Below are 12,630 nucleotides of genomic sequence, written 5' to 3' on the forward strand. Positions count from 1 at the left end.
GGACAAGAAAACAGAAGTCATACATTCAAAATCCCACTAGTTTTAAATTACAGCGTAGTTGTTTTGTTTTTTAGGAATCTTTTCTGTTATGTGATGAAAAAACAACTGTAACAAATATCACTACATGTAGATAACATACTTACAACCAGGACATTCCCACCTTTGAGCTACTGTTTGTCCCAGTGAGTAAAAAAGTTGTTTTGTAGGTATTTTAGAGTTGATAACTTCCTTGATGCCTCATCCTGCACTTGGGGGCGTGTGCTAACTTTCCGTCCAATCAAATGCTTTCTCAGATTTTAAAGCCCGCCCCCTTTCCTTTCCCTGCACCTCTCCTTCACCAGTGACACTTCAGTTCATTAAAACATGAATGGTAGCTGCCATTGGGGTGTGATCAGTCGGAGCAGACTGGGCTTTTCTTAGCAATGTTATTTTGGGGAAATACATAAACATACAGAAGAAACACATCACTCTGCACGCTGTGTAAATTAAAGTTTTTGTAGCTGAGGTTTGGCTAGCATATTTACTGTGCGCATTACATCGGATAATCATGTTAGCTTGCTAGCATTTGCTAAAAAAGATAGATTTCTGTCCTATCAGCGCATGCTAGCCCGCTAACATGATTATGTGATGTGTTAATAAGATGAGATGATGTGAACTCATTTTACAGCTGAGGCTGATGAGAATGTCATCAGTCTGGCAGGTAAGTCATTGGGGCAGAAAGAAAACTTTGCAGCTTCCATCTTCATCCCTGATAAAACTACATTTATAACTGTTTTCAGACATGGATTGAAATACCAAAATCCCCTGAACTAAACTATTAAACACATAAAGTAAGTGCTCTAAACAGCTGCTATAACCCGGAGAGAGAGAGAGAGAGAACACACCCTTTAATGCTGGACATTTACTGACTTCAGTGAACCTCATGCTACCAAAGACAAGGCTGTGTGCAGCGTATAATCCAATAAAAATATTAAAACATCCATGACACCATTATCAGCAATTGGGCCGAAGCTGAGATAATCCCTCTCGAGCGCCACTAATCTTTTATTAAGAGGTCTCCATTCAGCTCTTTGAAGATAACCAGTCTCACGTTAGCTCCTGTTAGTGTTAGAGCCAATCCCAGGTCAGCAGGGATGTTAATAATAGGCCAGACCTCGTTTAAATCACACTGGTTTGTACACCTCACACAGTTTTATACTTGAATACAAAGTTGGGTTCATTATTTGGCAAATAGGAAAGGTTGAGATAATCTAAGTGGGTTAACTTTCTTTATAGAGATAATGATGAGCTGAAAGACAAAATGCCAAATTACAGGACAAAGGTTTATTAAGTAAAAACAAAGCCAAGTGCAAAATGCATCTGTACAGGAAATAAATGATAGTTAAAAGACAAAAAGAGGAAGTTAGGAATGAATATCAGCAGACCTATAGAGGCGACATAATCTAGATCAGAGATCAGCTGAGCTACTGAAAGCAACACAAAGACACAACATAAAAATCTTACCTGAGCAAAACACTGAAGATGTTTTAAATGTATGTACATAAAACTAAAAAGTAAGTTTCTTGATGTTTTAAACCATTATCAATTGTATATTTTATTCATAATAGGAGACTTTTGGCTTGAAATTTACACCTTACATAGAGATTTTTTTGAAATTAAAACTGTAAAACCCTTTCAAACAGACAACTGGAAGAGAGAGAGAGAAAAACAGAGTGAATATAAATAATAAAAGCAGGTGCAGGGGGGTGTTCAGATTCGGCTTCACACGGAGTCAGGATTCACCTCTGACTCACGCTCTCTAAATAGCAGCGAGCACGTCCTCCACGGCGACGGTCGTCAGGTCGGAGTAGAAGTTGCCCTCGTTGTCTCCGCCTCCGAACACCAGCAGAGTTCTGCTGTCGGAGCCGGCGGCGGCGCTCATGTCCACGTCTCCGCCCTCCTCTGAGAAACGGCGGTGACCGGCCGTCGCCATGGTGATGATGGAGTGCCCCGCCCTGGGGACGGAAAGCTGAGGGAGGGTGACCTCTGTCCAGCTGCTGGTGTCTGAAACGGCGAAACAAAACGTTATTCACTCGCAAATGTATTCATGGTGTAGAACCTTGATTGATTGTGCTCAATAAAGAAGATAAACATTTTTAAATATATAGTTTTAGTTTAGTTAGATGAAAAGGTCTACTAAAGTCACGAAGGTGGAGAAGTTGGTCTGGCTTCCATGCTAGTTGGTTTTTTTTTTTTTCTATGCTAAGCTAAGCTAACTAGCTGCTGGGTGTAGCTTTATATTTAACGTACAGACATGAGAAAGAAAGAAAGCTACTATTCTTTGGGAAAAAACTTTATTAAGGCAGAAAGTGTCGGTCTAATAAAGTTGTTCCATTTACTACAAGTGCTTGACCAGCCTATGATTTATTTTCCTCCTCCGTTCACCTTGGTAGCAGACAAAGTCATGCCAGAATTATTATTTTTATTTTTTTTAAATAAATAAAACCCAGGAAGCATTCAAGAAAATACCAAAAGAAAAAGAAGAAAACAGACACAGAGGGACTGTAGACAGTGCAATATGCATAATATGCATTATAGTGGTTGTGTAATTCCTCTCACGACCAGCAGGAGGAGTTAAAGGCTCCACCCTGCAGCTTTAATGTCCAAAAGGAACATTACCTCTAACCAAGACATTCCCTAAACTTTCTGTTTTGCTCAAATCATTCATTCATTCATTCATTCATTCATTTATTCATCTTCTGTAACCACTTGTTCCTGTGAAGGGTCACGGGGTCTGCTGGAGGCTATCCCAGCTGTCATGGGCGAGAGGCGGGGTACACCCTGGACAGGTCTCCGGTCTACCATAGGGCTAACACAGAGAGACAGACAACCATTCACACTCACGCTCACACCTACGGCCAATTTAGAATAATTTAACCATTTAACCTAACCAGCATGTCTTTGGACGGTGGGAGGAAGCTGGAGTACCCAGAGAGAACCCACACAGACACAGGGAGAACATGCAAACTCCACACAGAAAGGCCCAGTCGGCTCATGGATTCGAACCCGGGACCTTCTTACTGTGAGGCATCAGTGATTTTGCTCAAATCTGTGTGTGTGTGTGTGTGTGTGTGTGTGTGTGTGTGTGTGTGTGTGTGTGTGTGTGTGTGTGTGTGTGTGTGTTAACCCACAGTTTTTTAAAATAACTTTAACGCCTGCTACGAGTCTCCTTACCAGGGCATGAACTACATCTCACCTATGTCAAAGATGAAGGCGTCGCTGAGGGCATTGTTCCCGTTGTAACCGCCATGGATCAGGAACTTTGTGTCTGAGAGCACAGCGCTGCCGTGCCAGCTGGAAGACACACACACACAGTTATGTTGATTAAACACCGAACAGAGGCCACAAGATTAATGTTGTTTGAAATATTCTAAAATAGATTTTAAACAAGATTTTGGTGGCTAAAAACAATCGGCCGAAATAATAGTCTGTGTTTTTTTTTGTTGTATACCTTCGGGGTGAGGGGGCTTTCCCAAAGGTTTTGACAGCAGAAAACTCCATCAGGCCTACAAAATCAAAAACACGTTAGACTCCAGATTTGTAAAACTTGTGTGTGTGGACAGATATCCACCAGAAAGGCTTACCCAGGTCCAGCATGTACATGTCATTGTAGCAGACGGGCGTGTCCCAGCCTCCAAACACATAGATCTTCCTCTCCTGCATCACACATGCAGAGTGACTGCAACAAAACAACAAGAATAAAATAAAGACGCGGCTGAAGAGCTGAACGAAACACAAAATGCTTAAAAATGAGTGTGTCGTGAAAGGAAGATTTGGATCGAGTCGTGTTACCCTGAGCGTGGGGAGGGTTTGTCTCCTGTGACTATGGGCTGGTACCAGATGGAGAGGTGGGGATCGAAGATGTACAGTGAGTCACTGCAGCCGTCAGGCTCCGGGTTGGGGCAAGGGAACACTCCTCCCAGAACGAAGAGTTCACCCCTGAACAGGCTGCAGCTGTGGTAGGCCAGAGGAGGAACCTTACCCTGAGCCTGGAGGAGACAAGATGGAGGACATGAAGACAAGAGAAGAAGCAGAAACACAATCATTAGAGGGTGTGGAGCTTGAACAAGGCTAGCACACCTCCACCATGGTCCACTTCCAGCTCTGTGTGTCCAGGATGTGCACGTCATTGAACCACTTCTTGTTCTTGGAGCCTCCGAACACGAAGATCCGTCTCGACTCCGGGTCGTAGATGGCCGTGTGGCCAATCCTGGCCTCGGGGGTCGGACCCTCTGCCAGAGTCTCTGCGGCCATCCAGGACATGTCCTCTGTAAGGCAGAGAAGACAAACTCTAACATGGACCCACGGGAAACAAAAAAACACTCTTAAACAAAACTCCTCGTTGTTCACAACTGACTGACCCGTGCAGAGCTTCCACATGGGATCCTTGCAGAACTGCATCCTGGCTCCCTGGCCTCCAATCAGAATGGCCGTCTGAGCATCGATGGGACATAAAGTCTGACCCCAGCGACCTGATGGGCTGATCAGTGGGGCTGCAGGAAAACAAAACGTTAAATATCACTCTCTCTACCTCTGGACAAACATTTTATTTACAGTTTCCTCACAGAGGAATTGTTAATAATAAGCTCTGAACATGTACAAAGGCTTTAAGTGCAACACAGCTAGGACACATCATGGTACTTCATATCCACTGATGCATGCCTGACCTTTGTACAAATGCTGCGTTTATGAAGAGCCCTTCCAGTGAAACAGCTAGCGTGCCAAAAGGCATAGTCTGTTCTAAACTTTATCTTTATCCCTCCGTTTTCTGAACGCTGCATTCCTGCAGTGAACACTTCTCGCTAACAGAGGAAGAAGACGAAGAGAAAGCACTCTTCTCCTGAACTCAGGTGGGCGACGTGCATCAGCGCATCAGCGGGTACAAATAAGACAAAAAAGGTACAAAATAAAAACAACATCTTAAATGGGACGCACCGGCGTGCGTGGGAGTCTTGGCCTGCCTACTCTTCGTCCTCGCTGCGCTCTGAGGAGGCGTTCTTCCCACAATCCCCTGCGTCTCCTCTGCTACTTTAGCTGCAGAAAGGAAAAACAGAAGGAGTAGACAATGAGAGAAACTTTACACCTCCACAGCAAACCACAGGAGCGTCTCTGGCATAAATTAACACAAAGCACACTTTTATCTCGTCAGATAAATCCCACCGTAAGAAAAAAGCTCGAACCAAAAGACTACAACTGGACTACAATGATCAACATTACAATATTCTGCCTCTCTCACCTGCTCCCTTCATCTTAGTGGTTTCCGCTCCGCTGTTAAATAGCTTTTGGCTACTTCTGGTTTGCCCTTTGACCTTTCGTTTAGGCGTGTTCTTCTCCAGTGTACCATTTGGACACATGTTCTCTACTTCTTCCTCCTCCTCCTCCTCCCCTCTTGCCTTCGTCACCTCCTTCTTGTCGGCGTCTTCTTCTGCCACTCGCTCTCTCTTCCTCTTGCCCTTGAGCTCACGGGCTGCGAGGGGAGGCCCCACGTCCTGGGGTTGCAGAGAAGCGTCAATATTTGCATGCAACCAAAAAAACATGTAGTCCCCCGCTTAAACTGCAGAAAGGAGCATTGTGGGAAATGTTAGGGATACCTTTGGTGTGTATTCCTTCACAGCCAGGATGAGCTCTGGTTCTGACCGATCTGCTTCCGACTGAAGAAATGAACATTTACACATTAGTTTAAGGTTTTTTGGGAGTTTGTCATTCTCTAATGTTTTTTGGGTTTGTTTGATATTTACCAGGTTTCCTCCCTCCAGACTGACTCTCAGTGTGACGCTGTCTATCCATGTCTCCTCTTCCCACTGCTCCCATGACAGACACCTGGAGGACACACGTGCAGTGTCTCAAATTGTAGCATTTGCACTTGACATCTTAAATATTTTAAAGCACAAATATTAACTTTGGAGTCTGTGGGAGCCTACTTGTTATAAGGGGTCAGTTTTCCTATAGTGATTGGGATCCTATCAGCGTCGTTGAGCTCCGCGTTGACGCAGATCATCTGGCCCCACGGCCCGCTGCTGAACAGCACCACCTGCCGGACAGTCGGCGGTACTGCAACAGAAACCCTGCACGACCCGTGAGCACTGGTAATAAAAAAAAGACAATTAAATAAGAGCACGCTGGTCAAAAACGAAGCTTAATATTTATTGAAAATATTGTAACTGCGTGCTCAAGTTATTTCTTCTTAAAAGCCATCAACAAGTGTCTTACCCCAGCAGCCTCTGAGGCGGACCGTGTTCCCCGAAAACCGCATAAACTCCGAAGTCGCCCATCTTTACGGCTTCCCTCTATAAATGCCACGGTTTTTTAAAACCTGTCTTCTTTTATCAACGCGCTCTTTTAAAATATCAAAACGCCACTTGTCTTTCTATCTGTCCGCTTTAAACCACCTCCCGCCACAGCTCTGTGTACATCGATTCCAAACTCCGCGCCAGTTCTTTTTGTTTGAGCGCTTGTTTTGTTGTTCGGGACATCTTCTAAACCGGAGTATACGCTGTCGAACGTACGGCGAACCAGAGCTCCGCCCGTGCCACTCATTCTGATGTGTATATGAAGCACACCCCGGAAAGCGAATCAGTAGCTGCGAGGCAATCAGAGGCTGGTGCCGCGATACGTTCAAGAACACTAACCATAAACTGTGTTTCATAGGAAGTCACTATATTTTAGCATTTTATGGCATACTGTATGCTGAAATTATGGAAACTACTATGATTTACTTCCTATTTTGTCTAAAGACTTTATTTATTTTGTCTTTTGTTTACTCAGACACGTCAGTTGTTTTGCGGAAATGTCAATAATCTCGTTTTTCCTTGTTATGACGAGAAAAACTACTGGTTATGAACCAAATAAAAGGAGAGAGGTCATAAAATAAATATGACATGAGAAAATAAATAAATAGGACATAAAATCGACAGATTTTCTCAAAAAAAACAACAACCTTGTAAGTTTAATCAACTTTTTAATCGTGTAGCTGTTAATTAAATGTTTTACCTAATGTATTACCATGTAATTGTTTATTTTTTAATTTATTTCATTTAATATTGGACACTTTAAATAATTTACGTGTAAGTAAACTAGACAAATCGCTGACAAAACATTGCGGCTTGTTCTTGAACGTACCCCTGTCATGTCTAGCTCTCGAAAAGCATTCTGGGATTGGATGCCGGTAGAAAGCTTCTCGAAGGAACTGCAAAGATGATGGTGAGTCAGTTAGCATCCATGCCCGAAACGCAAATCTGTAATCCATCTCCATCCTCTCTTTTATATTTGAGCATTTGTACCCGTAGTACTTTTAAATTAAGCGACAGGCTGGTGGCCATCTCGGGAAGCAGTTATTTCGCGATAGCGATGATTAATCAGATTTTATTGTTAGCTAAACTGTGTTAGCATCGGATGACCACCCAGAATCAATGGGCGTATACGGTGCTAACGGCGATGCTAGCTAGCATGTAAACGACAACGGTTGAAATCATACAAACTACACTCTCTTGGCTACATATTAAACATGTTACAGAGAATAAACGTTAAGCATTTATGAGTCATGCTACTTGTTAACCACTTCCATTGTTTGGTCAGTTAGTTAGTGGTCCTATTAGCTCCAGTATCTTTAGCTCCTTTGTATGTCTGGCTGCATGGGGAACCGTTGACTGCTCTGTGCTAGTCACAAACTATCACACCTGATTGGCACCACAATAATACATTTAACAGCACTGTCATTTACGTATATTTGCAAGTTAGCGCAGAGGAAAATGTTAGTTTTATAAACAGACATCCGGCTTTTGACAGTGTCCCACAGCTGCATGTCTGATGATGGAGTCATTTAGCATCACTTCCTCCTCCTGCTGCGTTAGCCTCTGTTTGGGTCCATGTTTGGTTATAGGCTAAGAGCTGAGAGACTACATTACAAGTAAACTAATAATTATAGCTTTAGTTTGTTCTTTTATTTAATACTTTGGTATACATATAGACCATACTTTGTAACTGGTTTGGGTCCAGCCTGTTGATTCTCCTCCCCTCTCTCCTCCAGCCCACACCGGTTATCCTGCTCAAGGAGGGTACAGACACCTCTCAGGGCGTTCCCCAGCTCATCAGCAACATCAATGCCTGCCAGGTGAGCGGACTGTCTCTTCTCTCTGTAGTTACGTATTGTTTTTTTTATGTGGTGTGTCTTCATCTAAACCTCCCTTTCCGCTGATTGTGATTTCGTGTGCAGGTGATCGCTGAGGCTGTCAGGACCACCCTGGGCCCCAGGGGAATGGACAAGCTGATGGTGGATGGCAGAGGTGAGGAGAGACGGATGGAGATGGGAAAAGAAGCAGCTGGTTGTGGTTTTATTTTGCATTGCATTCACTGAAATGTGTGAATCTTTGCGTTCTAGGCAAGGCCACAATCTCCAACGATGGAGCCACCATCCTGAAACTGCTGGATGTGGTTCACCCTGCAGCCATGACTCTGGTTGACATCGCTCGCTCCCAGGATGCTGAGGTGAGATGCGTGTGTGTGTTTGCTGCCTCAGTTGACGTCTAAAAAAAAAATCTGTCGGCGATTTCTAGCTGACACCGTCTCCCTTTCCTCTCTGCCCTCTCTGTCAGGTCGGAGACGGAACCACCTCCGTCACCCTCCTGGCTGCTGAGTTCCTGAAGCAGCTGAAGCCGTACGTGGAGGAGGGTCTCCACCCTCAGACCATCATCAGAGCGTTCCGCACCGCCACCAACCTCGCTGTCAACAAGATCAAGGAGATCTCCGTCCCTGTGAAAAAGAACGACAAGCAGTAAGCGCTCACGTTCGCGGAAACCGTTTAAGATTAGATCTATCCTACATGCGAATACATTTATATATGAACCTTTACTTCTTTGTCCTCTCAGAGAACAGAGGGAGCTGTTGGAGAAGTGTGCAGCCACAGCTCTGAACTCCAAGCTGATCGCTGGACAGAAGGATTTCTTCTCCAAAATGGTGGTGGACGCCGTCATGTCTTTGGACGACTTGCTTTCTCTGAAGATGATCGGCATCAAGAAGGTCCAAGGAGGAGCCCTTGAGGTTGGTGTCAGAAGTTCAGCAGTCAGATGTATTATTAAACTTTTTTATTGCCTTTTTTTTTTATTAATATTATTTCCAAATCCGTCATTTTCAAATCTTCTGTTTTCCATCTTTACAGGATTCACATTTGATCTCTGGGGTGGCTTTCAAGAAGACCTTCTCCTACGCTGGATTTGAAATGCAGCCTAAAAGCTACGAGAATCCCAAGATCGCTCTGCTCAACGTGGAGCTGGAGCTGAAGGCGGAGAAGGACAACGCTGAGGTCCGCGTCAAATCTGTGGAGGTACGAAGTAACCGCGACAAAACGGACTTTTTATTTCCTCTGTCTTTCTTTACTCTTCGTAAAAACGTTGGTTCTCTTCTCTCCCGACCTTTTCTGCAGGAATACCAGGCCATCGTTGATGCCGAGTGGAACATCCTGTACGACAAACTGGAGAAGATCTACAAGTCGGGAGCCAAGGTGGTTTTGTCCAAGTTGCCCATCGGTGACGTGGCCACTCAGTACTTCGCAGACAGAGACCTGTTTTGTGCCGGCAGGGTGCAGGAGGAGGACTTGAAGAGGACCATGATGGTGAGATGGAAAAGCAGCGGCTTGAATTAAATTAGCAACGGAAAAATCAACAAGAAAGGAAGAAGTCAGACTGAAATGGTTTTGAGCTCGGAAACTTGCTGACTGATTTTGTGTAATGTGACCACCAGGCCTGTGGAGGCTCCATCCAGACCTCAGTCGGAGCGATGACGGATGACGTCCTGGGACAGTGTGAAGTGTTTGAGGAGGTCCAGGTCGGAGGAGAGAGGTAAGAAAGACGGTTTCCATTTAAACCTTTATTTGGTGACCTTTTGGAAGTGGTTCAATACATTTGCACAAGAATTTCTTTCACTGTTTTAGTCGTAACGGTCAGTTTCCCCATATTGTTTATTTCAGTGATGGTTGCTATCCTTTGTTGGAGGGTTTAATTCGTCATTTCAATGAGATCCTGAATTAGTTTTAGCCTGCCTTTGTCATATCATGATGATAGACCATCTTGAAGCCTAGGTTCTATTATATAGTTGTTGGGCTTGTTATTATAAATACCTGATGATGATTCTCCTTGTAGGTACAACTTCTTTAAGGGCTGCCCGAAGGCGAAGACGTGCACCATCATCCTGAGGGGCGGAGCAGAACAGTTCACAGAAGAGACAGAGCGGTCACTGCACGACGCCATCATGATCGTACGCAGAGCCATCAAGGTCAGTTACATGTGTGTGACGAGATGTGGAGGTTTTCCATCACGTTAGATATCATGAGGAGAGTTTTCTTACTCTTAGAGCTAAATGAACTGAACCTACTAGTTTTGTTTTTAGATTCCTTCCACATCAGCTCTGGCTCTGTTCATACTTTCAAAAACGTCTTTGAACAGCTTGTTGTTCGGAAATCTGACGTTTGTCTCATGTGAATTCAACTGGAAGTAACAGGATCAGGTGTAAACGTGGTTATTAGACTCTTGATACTTTACTATTACAGTGGTCCCTCGTTTATCGCGGGAGTTACGTTCTAAAAAATAACCCGCGATAGGTGAAATCCGCGAAGTAGTCAGCTTTATTTTTATTTTTTACAATGATTATAAATGTTTTAAGGTTGCAAAACCCCTCACTACACACTTTATACACTTTTCTCAATAACTTGCAAACATACCGCACTTCAGTCACACTGCCAGCGATCAAAGATACTGTATGTGTAAATTTGTCAAGCTGAACGCATTCTGTACTGTACAAGAGACACCGTACGGAGGAGATTGATTGACAATGGTCCCCAGGCGCTGGTCTACATCCCTTGCTATAACGCAGTTCACCTTTCGCGGCCCTTAGCCGATTGGCTATAACCGCGTTATAGCAAGGGACAACTGTAATCAGATTGAGTTTACATCGTCCCTCTCAATCTGATTTTGTGGTTATATGAGGCATTTTTATTCAGATTATTAGTGGAACAGTGTAAATATATCGTCTCTGAGCAAGCAGAGTTTGAGATCGGGTAACATTTGCTGTTCTTGTTGTTCTCTCCTGCCTCTGCTTGTAACGTTACCATTTAAACCTTGTTATCCTTTAAGTCAGTGTAGTTGTGAAGAGTGTCTGCAGCATACTTAACGGACTGCAGGGTGTACAGAAAGCATTTTGAGTTGTACTGTATTGCAGAGTCTGTTCCTACCTAGCCTAGCCCGTACCCAGAGCCTCTATCATTTAGTTTACACTGTTTTCTTTAAGCTAATTGTTATCAACCCGTTTCCAGAATGACTCCATCGTAGCGGGTGGAGGAGCCATAGAGATGGAGCTGTCCAAGTACCTGCGGGATTATTCCAGGACAATCCCTGGAAAGCAGCAGCTGCTGATCGGAGCGTACGCCAAGGCCCTGGAGATCATCCCCAGGCAGCTGTGCGATAACGCCGGCTTCGACGCTACCAACATCCTGAACAAACTGCGTGCCAAACACGCACAGGTAAAAACACAAACACACACACTACTTAATCCTGTCACAGCGCCTCGAGAAGTGGCGCTGACTTCGTGTGCTTCACCTCTCTCGTCTCAGGGTGGCGTGTGGTACGGCGTGGACATCAACAACGAGGACATCGCGGACAACTTCACTGCTTGTGTCTGGGAACCGGCCATCGTGCGCATCAACGCTCTGACGGCGGCGTCGGAAGCGGCCTGCCTCATCCTGTCAGTCGACGAGACCATCAAGAGCCCCCGGAGCTCAGCGGACGGACCCCCGGGCGCTGGCAGGGGCCGCGGGAGACCCCACGCTCATTAAGAAAGCGAGAACAAAAAAAAAAGAAAAACCCCATTTTAAAGTGGCGTTAAAATCCAAATGCAGATGGAGTCTTTGCTTCACGTTACATTTCATCATAGCTGTTGGTTTGTTTGACCTGCATTTGGATTTGAATTCTACATAAAATGAGGTGAACAGTCAGACACATTCAAACAGCAGGGGTGGTGAAACAAACCAAAGGGGATCCATCTATCTATCTAGCAATGTAAAGGTCAGATTGTTTGGACGTTTCCTGTGTTTTCTTTGTTTTTCAAGCTTCGTCTCAGACTCGTTAACATCTGTTAAACATTTCAAGCCCCGTACGTTTACACCCGTAGCCATTTTATTATTTGAGAAATGATGCTGAAATACGAAGCAGAATGACGGTGGTCGGTCCCCTCTCACGTTTGGAAAGACACACTCCTGTCCCCCTCTCGGCCAGATAGGAGCCGTTCATTACCTTCTTCTCTGGGTCTTTTGTTATTTGACAAACTGACGCGTAACATGCGAAATAAAGCACTGATGATGAGATGTTGAACAGTTCTGGTTGGTCACGCTGTGTGAAACTATTTATTGGACCACTCTTATCAATAAATTCACCGCTGAAATCAGGCTGCAGACTTGTTCTTCCTGACACCCATCGACAGCCAAAGCATCACAGAACATAATAAAGAGACGACCGCTGGCTTAGATGTGATCTGAAGTACACCGCACTGACGCCTCCGGCCGAGCCTTTCTCTCTAAAGGAACTCACTTCAAAGCTATGGATCAAA

The 12,630-nt window shown here is 44.5% G+C and overlaps 2 protein-coding genes across 3 annotated transcripts; one reads left to right on the top strand and one right to left on the bottom strand.

Moving 5' to 3' along the window:
- Positions 1–1,319: 1,319 nt before the first annotated feature.
- On the bottom strand, positions 1,320–6,446 carry krcp (kelch repeat-containing protein). Of its 2 annotated transcripts, XM_084543407.1 has the most exons (14): positions 6,250–6,446; positions 5,961–6,122; positions 5,778–5,859; positions 5,631–5,690; positions 5,276–5,528; positions 4,975–5,073; positions 4,401–4,532; positions 4,120–4,307; positions 3,832–4,028; positions 3,624–3,718; positions 3,491–3,545; positions 3,236–3,333; positions 1,783–2,043; positions 1,320–1,686 (listed from the first exon to the last, which is right to left on the bottom strand). In XM_084543407.1, the coding sequence occupies exons 1-13, from the start codon at positions 6,309–6,311 to the stop codon at positions 1,799–1,801; spliced, it is 1,728 nt and encodes a 575-aa protein (XP_084399533.1). In that variant the 5' UTR covers positions 6,312–6,446; the 3' UTR covers positions 1,320–1,686; positions 1,783–1,798. The 2 variants fall into 2 exon arrangements, with proteins under 2 accessions (XP_084399533.1, XP_084399532.1); XM_084543406.1 differs by having other exon boundaries at positions 1,320–2,043.
- Positions 6,447–7,172: 726 nt separating this feature from the next.
- cct7 (chaperonin containing TCP1, subunit 7 (eta)) lies at positions 7,173–12,469 on the top strand. Its single transcript, XM_084543818.1, has 12 exons — positions 7,173–7,239; positions 8,066–8,149; positions 8,252–8,321; positions 8,417–8,523; positions 8,631–8,809; positions 8,904–9,075; positions 9,194–9,358; positions 9,458–9,646; positions 9,775–9,872; positions 10,173–10,305; positions 11,342–11,548; positions 11,639–12,469. The coding sequence occupies exons 1-12, from the start codon at positions 7,234–7,236 to the stop codon at positions 11,858–11,860; spliced, it is 1,632 nt and encodes a 543-aa protein (XP_084399944.1). The 5' UTR covers positions 7,173–7,233; the 3' UTR covers positions 11,861–12,469.
- The last annotated feature ends 161 nt before the right edge of the window (positions 12,470–12,630 follow it).

This window comes from Chelon labrosus (assembly GCF_963514085.1).
Source record: "Chelon labrosus genome assembly, chromosome: 1".
NCBI classification, from domain to species: domain Eukaryota; kingdom Metazoa; phylum Chordata; class Actinopteri; order Mugiliformes; family Mugilidae; genus Chelon; species Chelon labrosus.

Bases quoted from the DNA above. Each gene is read 5' to 3' on its own strand.
- cct7 (XM_084543818.1), top strand. The intron at 8,322-8,416 runs GTGAGGAGAGAC...TTTGCGTTCTAG, and splicing joins GCTGATGGTGGATGGCAGAG to GCAAGGCCACAATCTCCAAC. The intron at 9,359-9,457 runs GTACGAAGTAAC...CCTTTTCTGCAG, and splicing joins TCCGCGTCAAATCTGTGGAG to GAATACCAGGCCATCGTTGA.
- krcp (XM_084543407.1), bottom strand. From the start codon at position 6,311: ATGGGCGACTTCGGAGTTTATGCGGTTTTCGGGGAACACGGTCCGCCT. The intron at 5,860-5,960 runs GTAGGCTCCCAC...TGTGTCCTCCAG, and splicing joins AAACTGACCCCTTATAACAA to GTGTCTGTCATGGGAGCAGT. The intron at 5,529-5,630 runs GTATCCCTAACA...CTGCAACCCCAG, and splicing joins TGAAGGAATACACACCAAAG to GACGTGGGGCCTCCCCTCGC.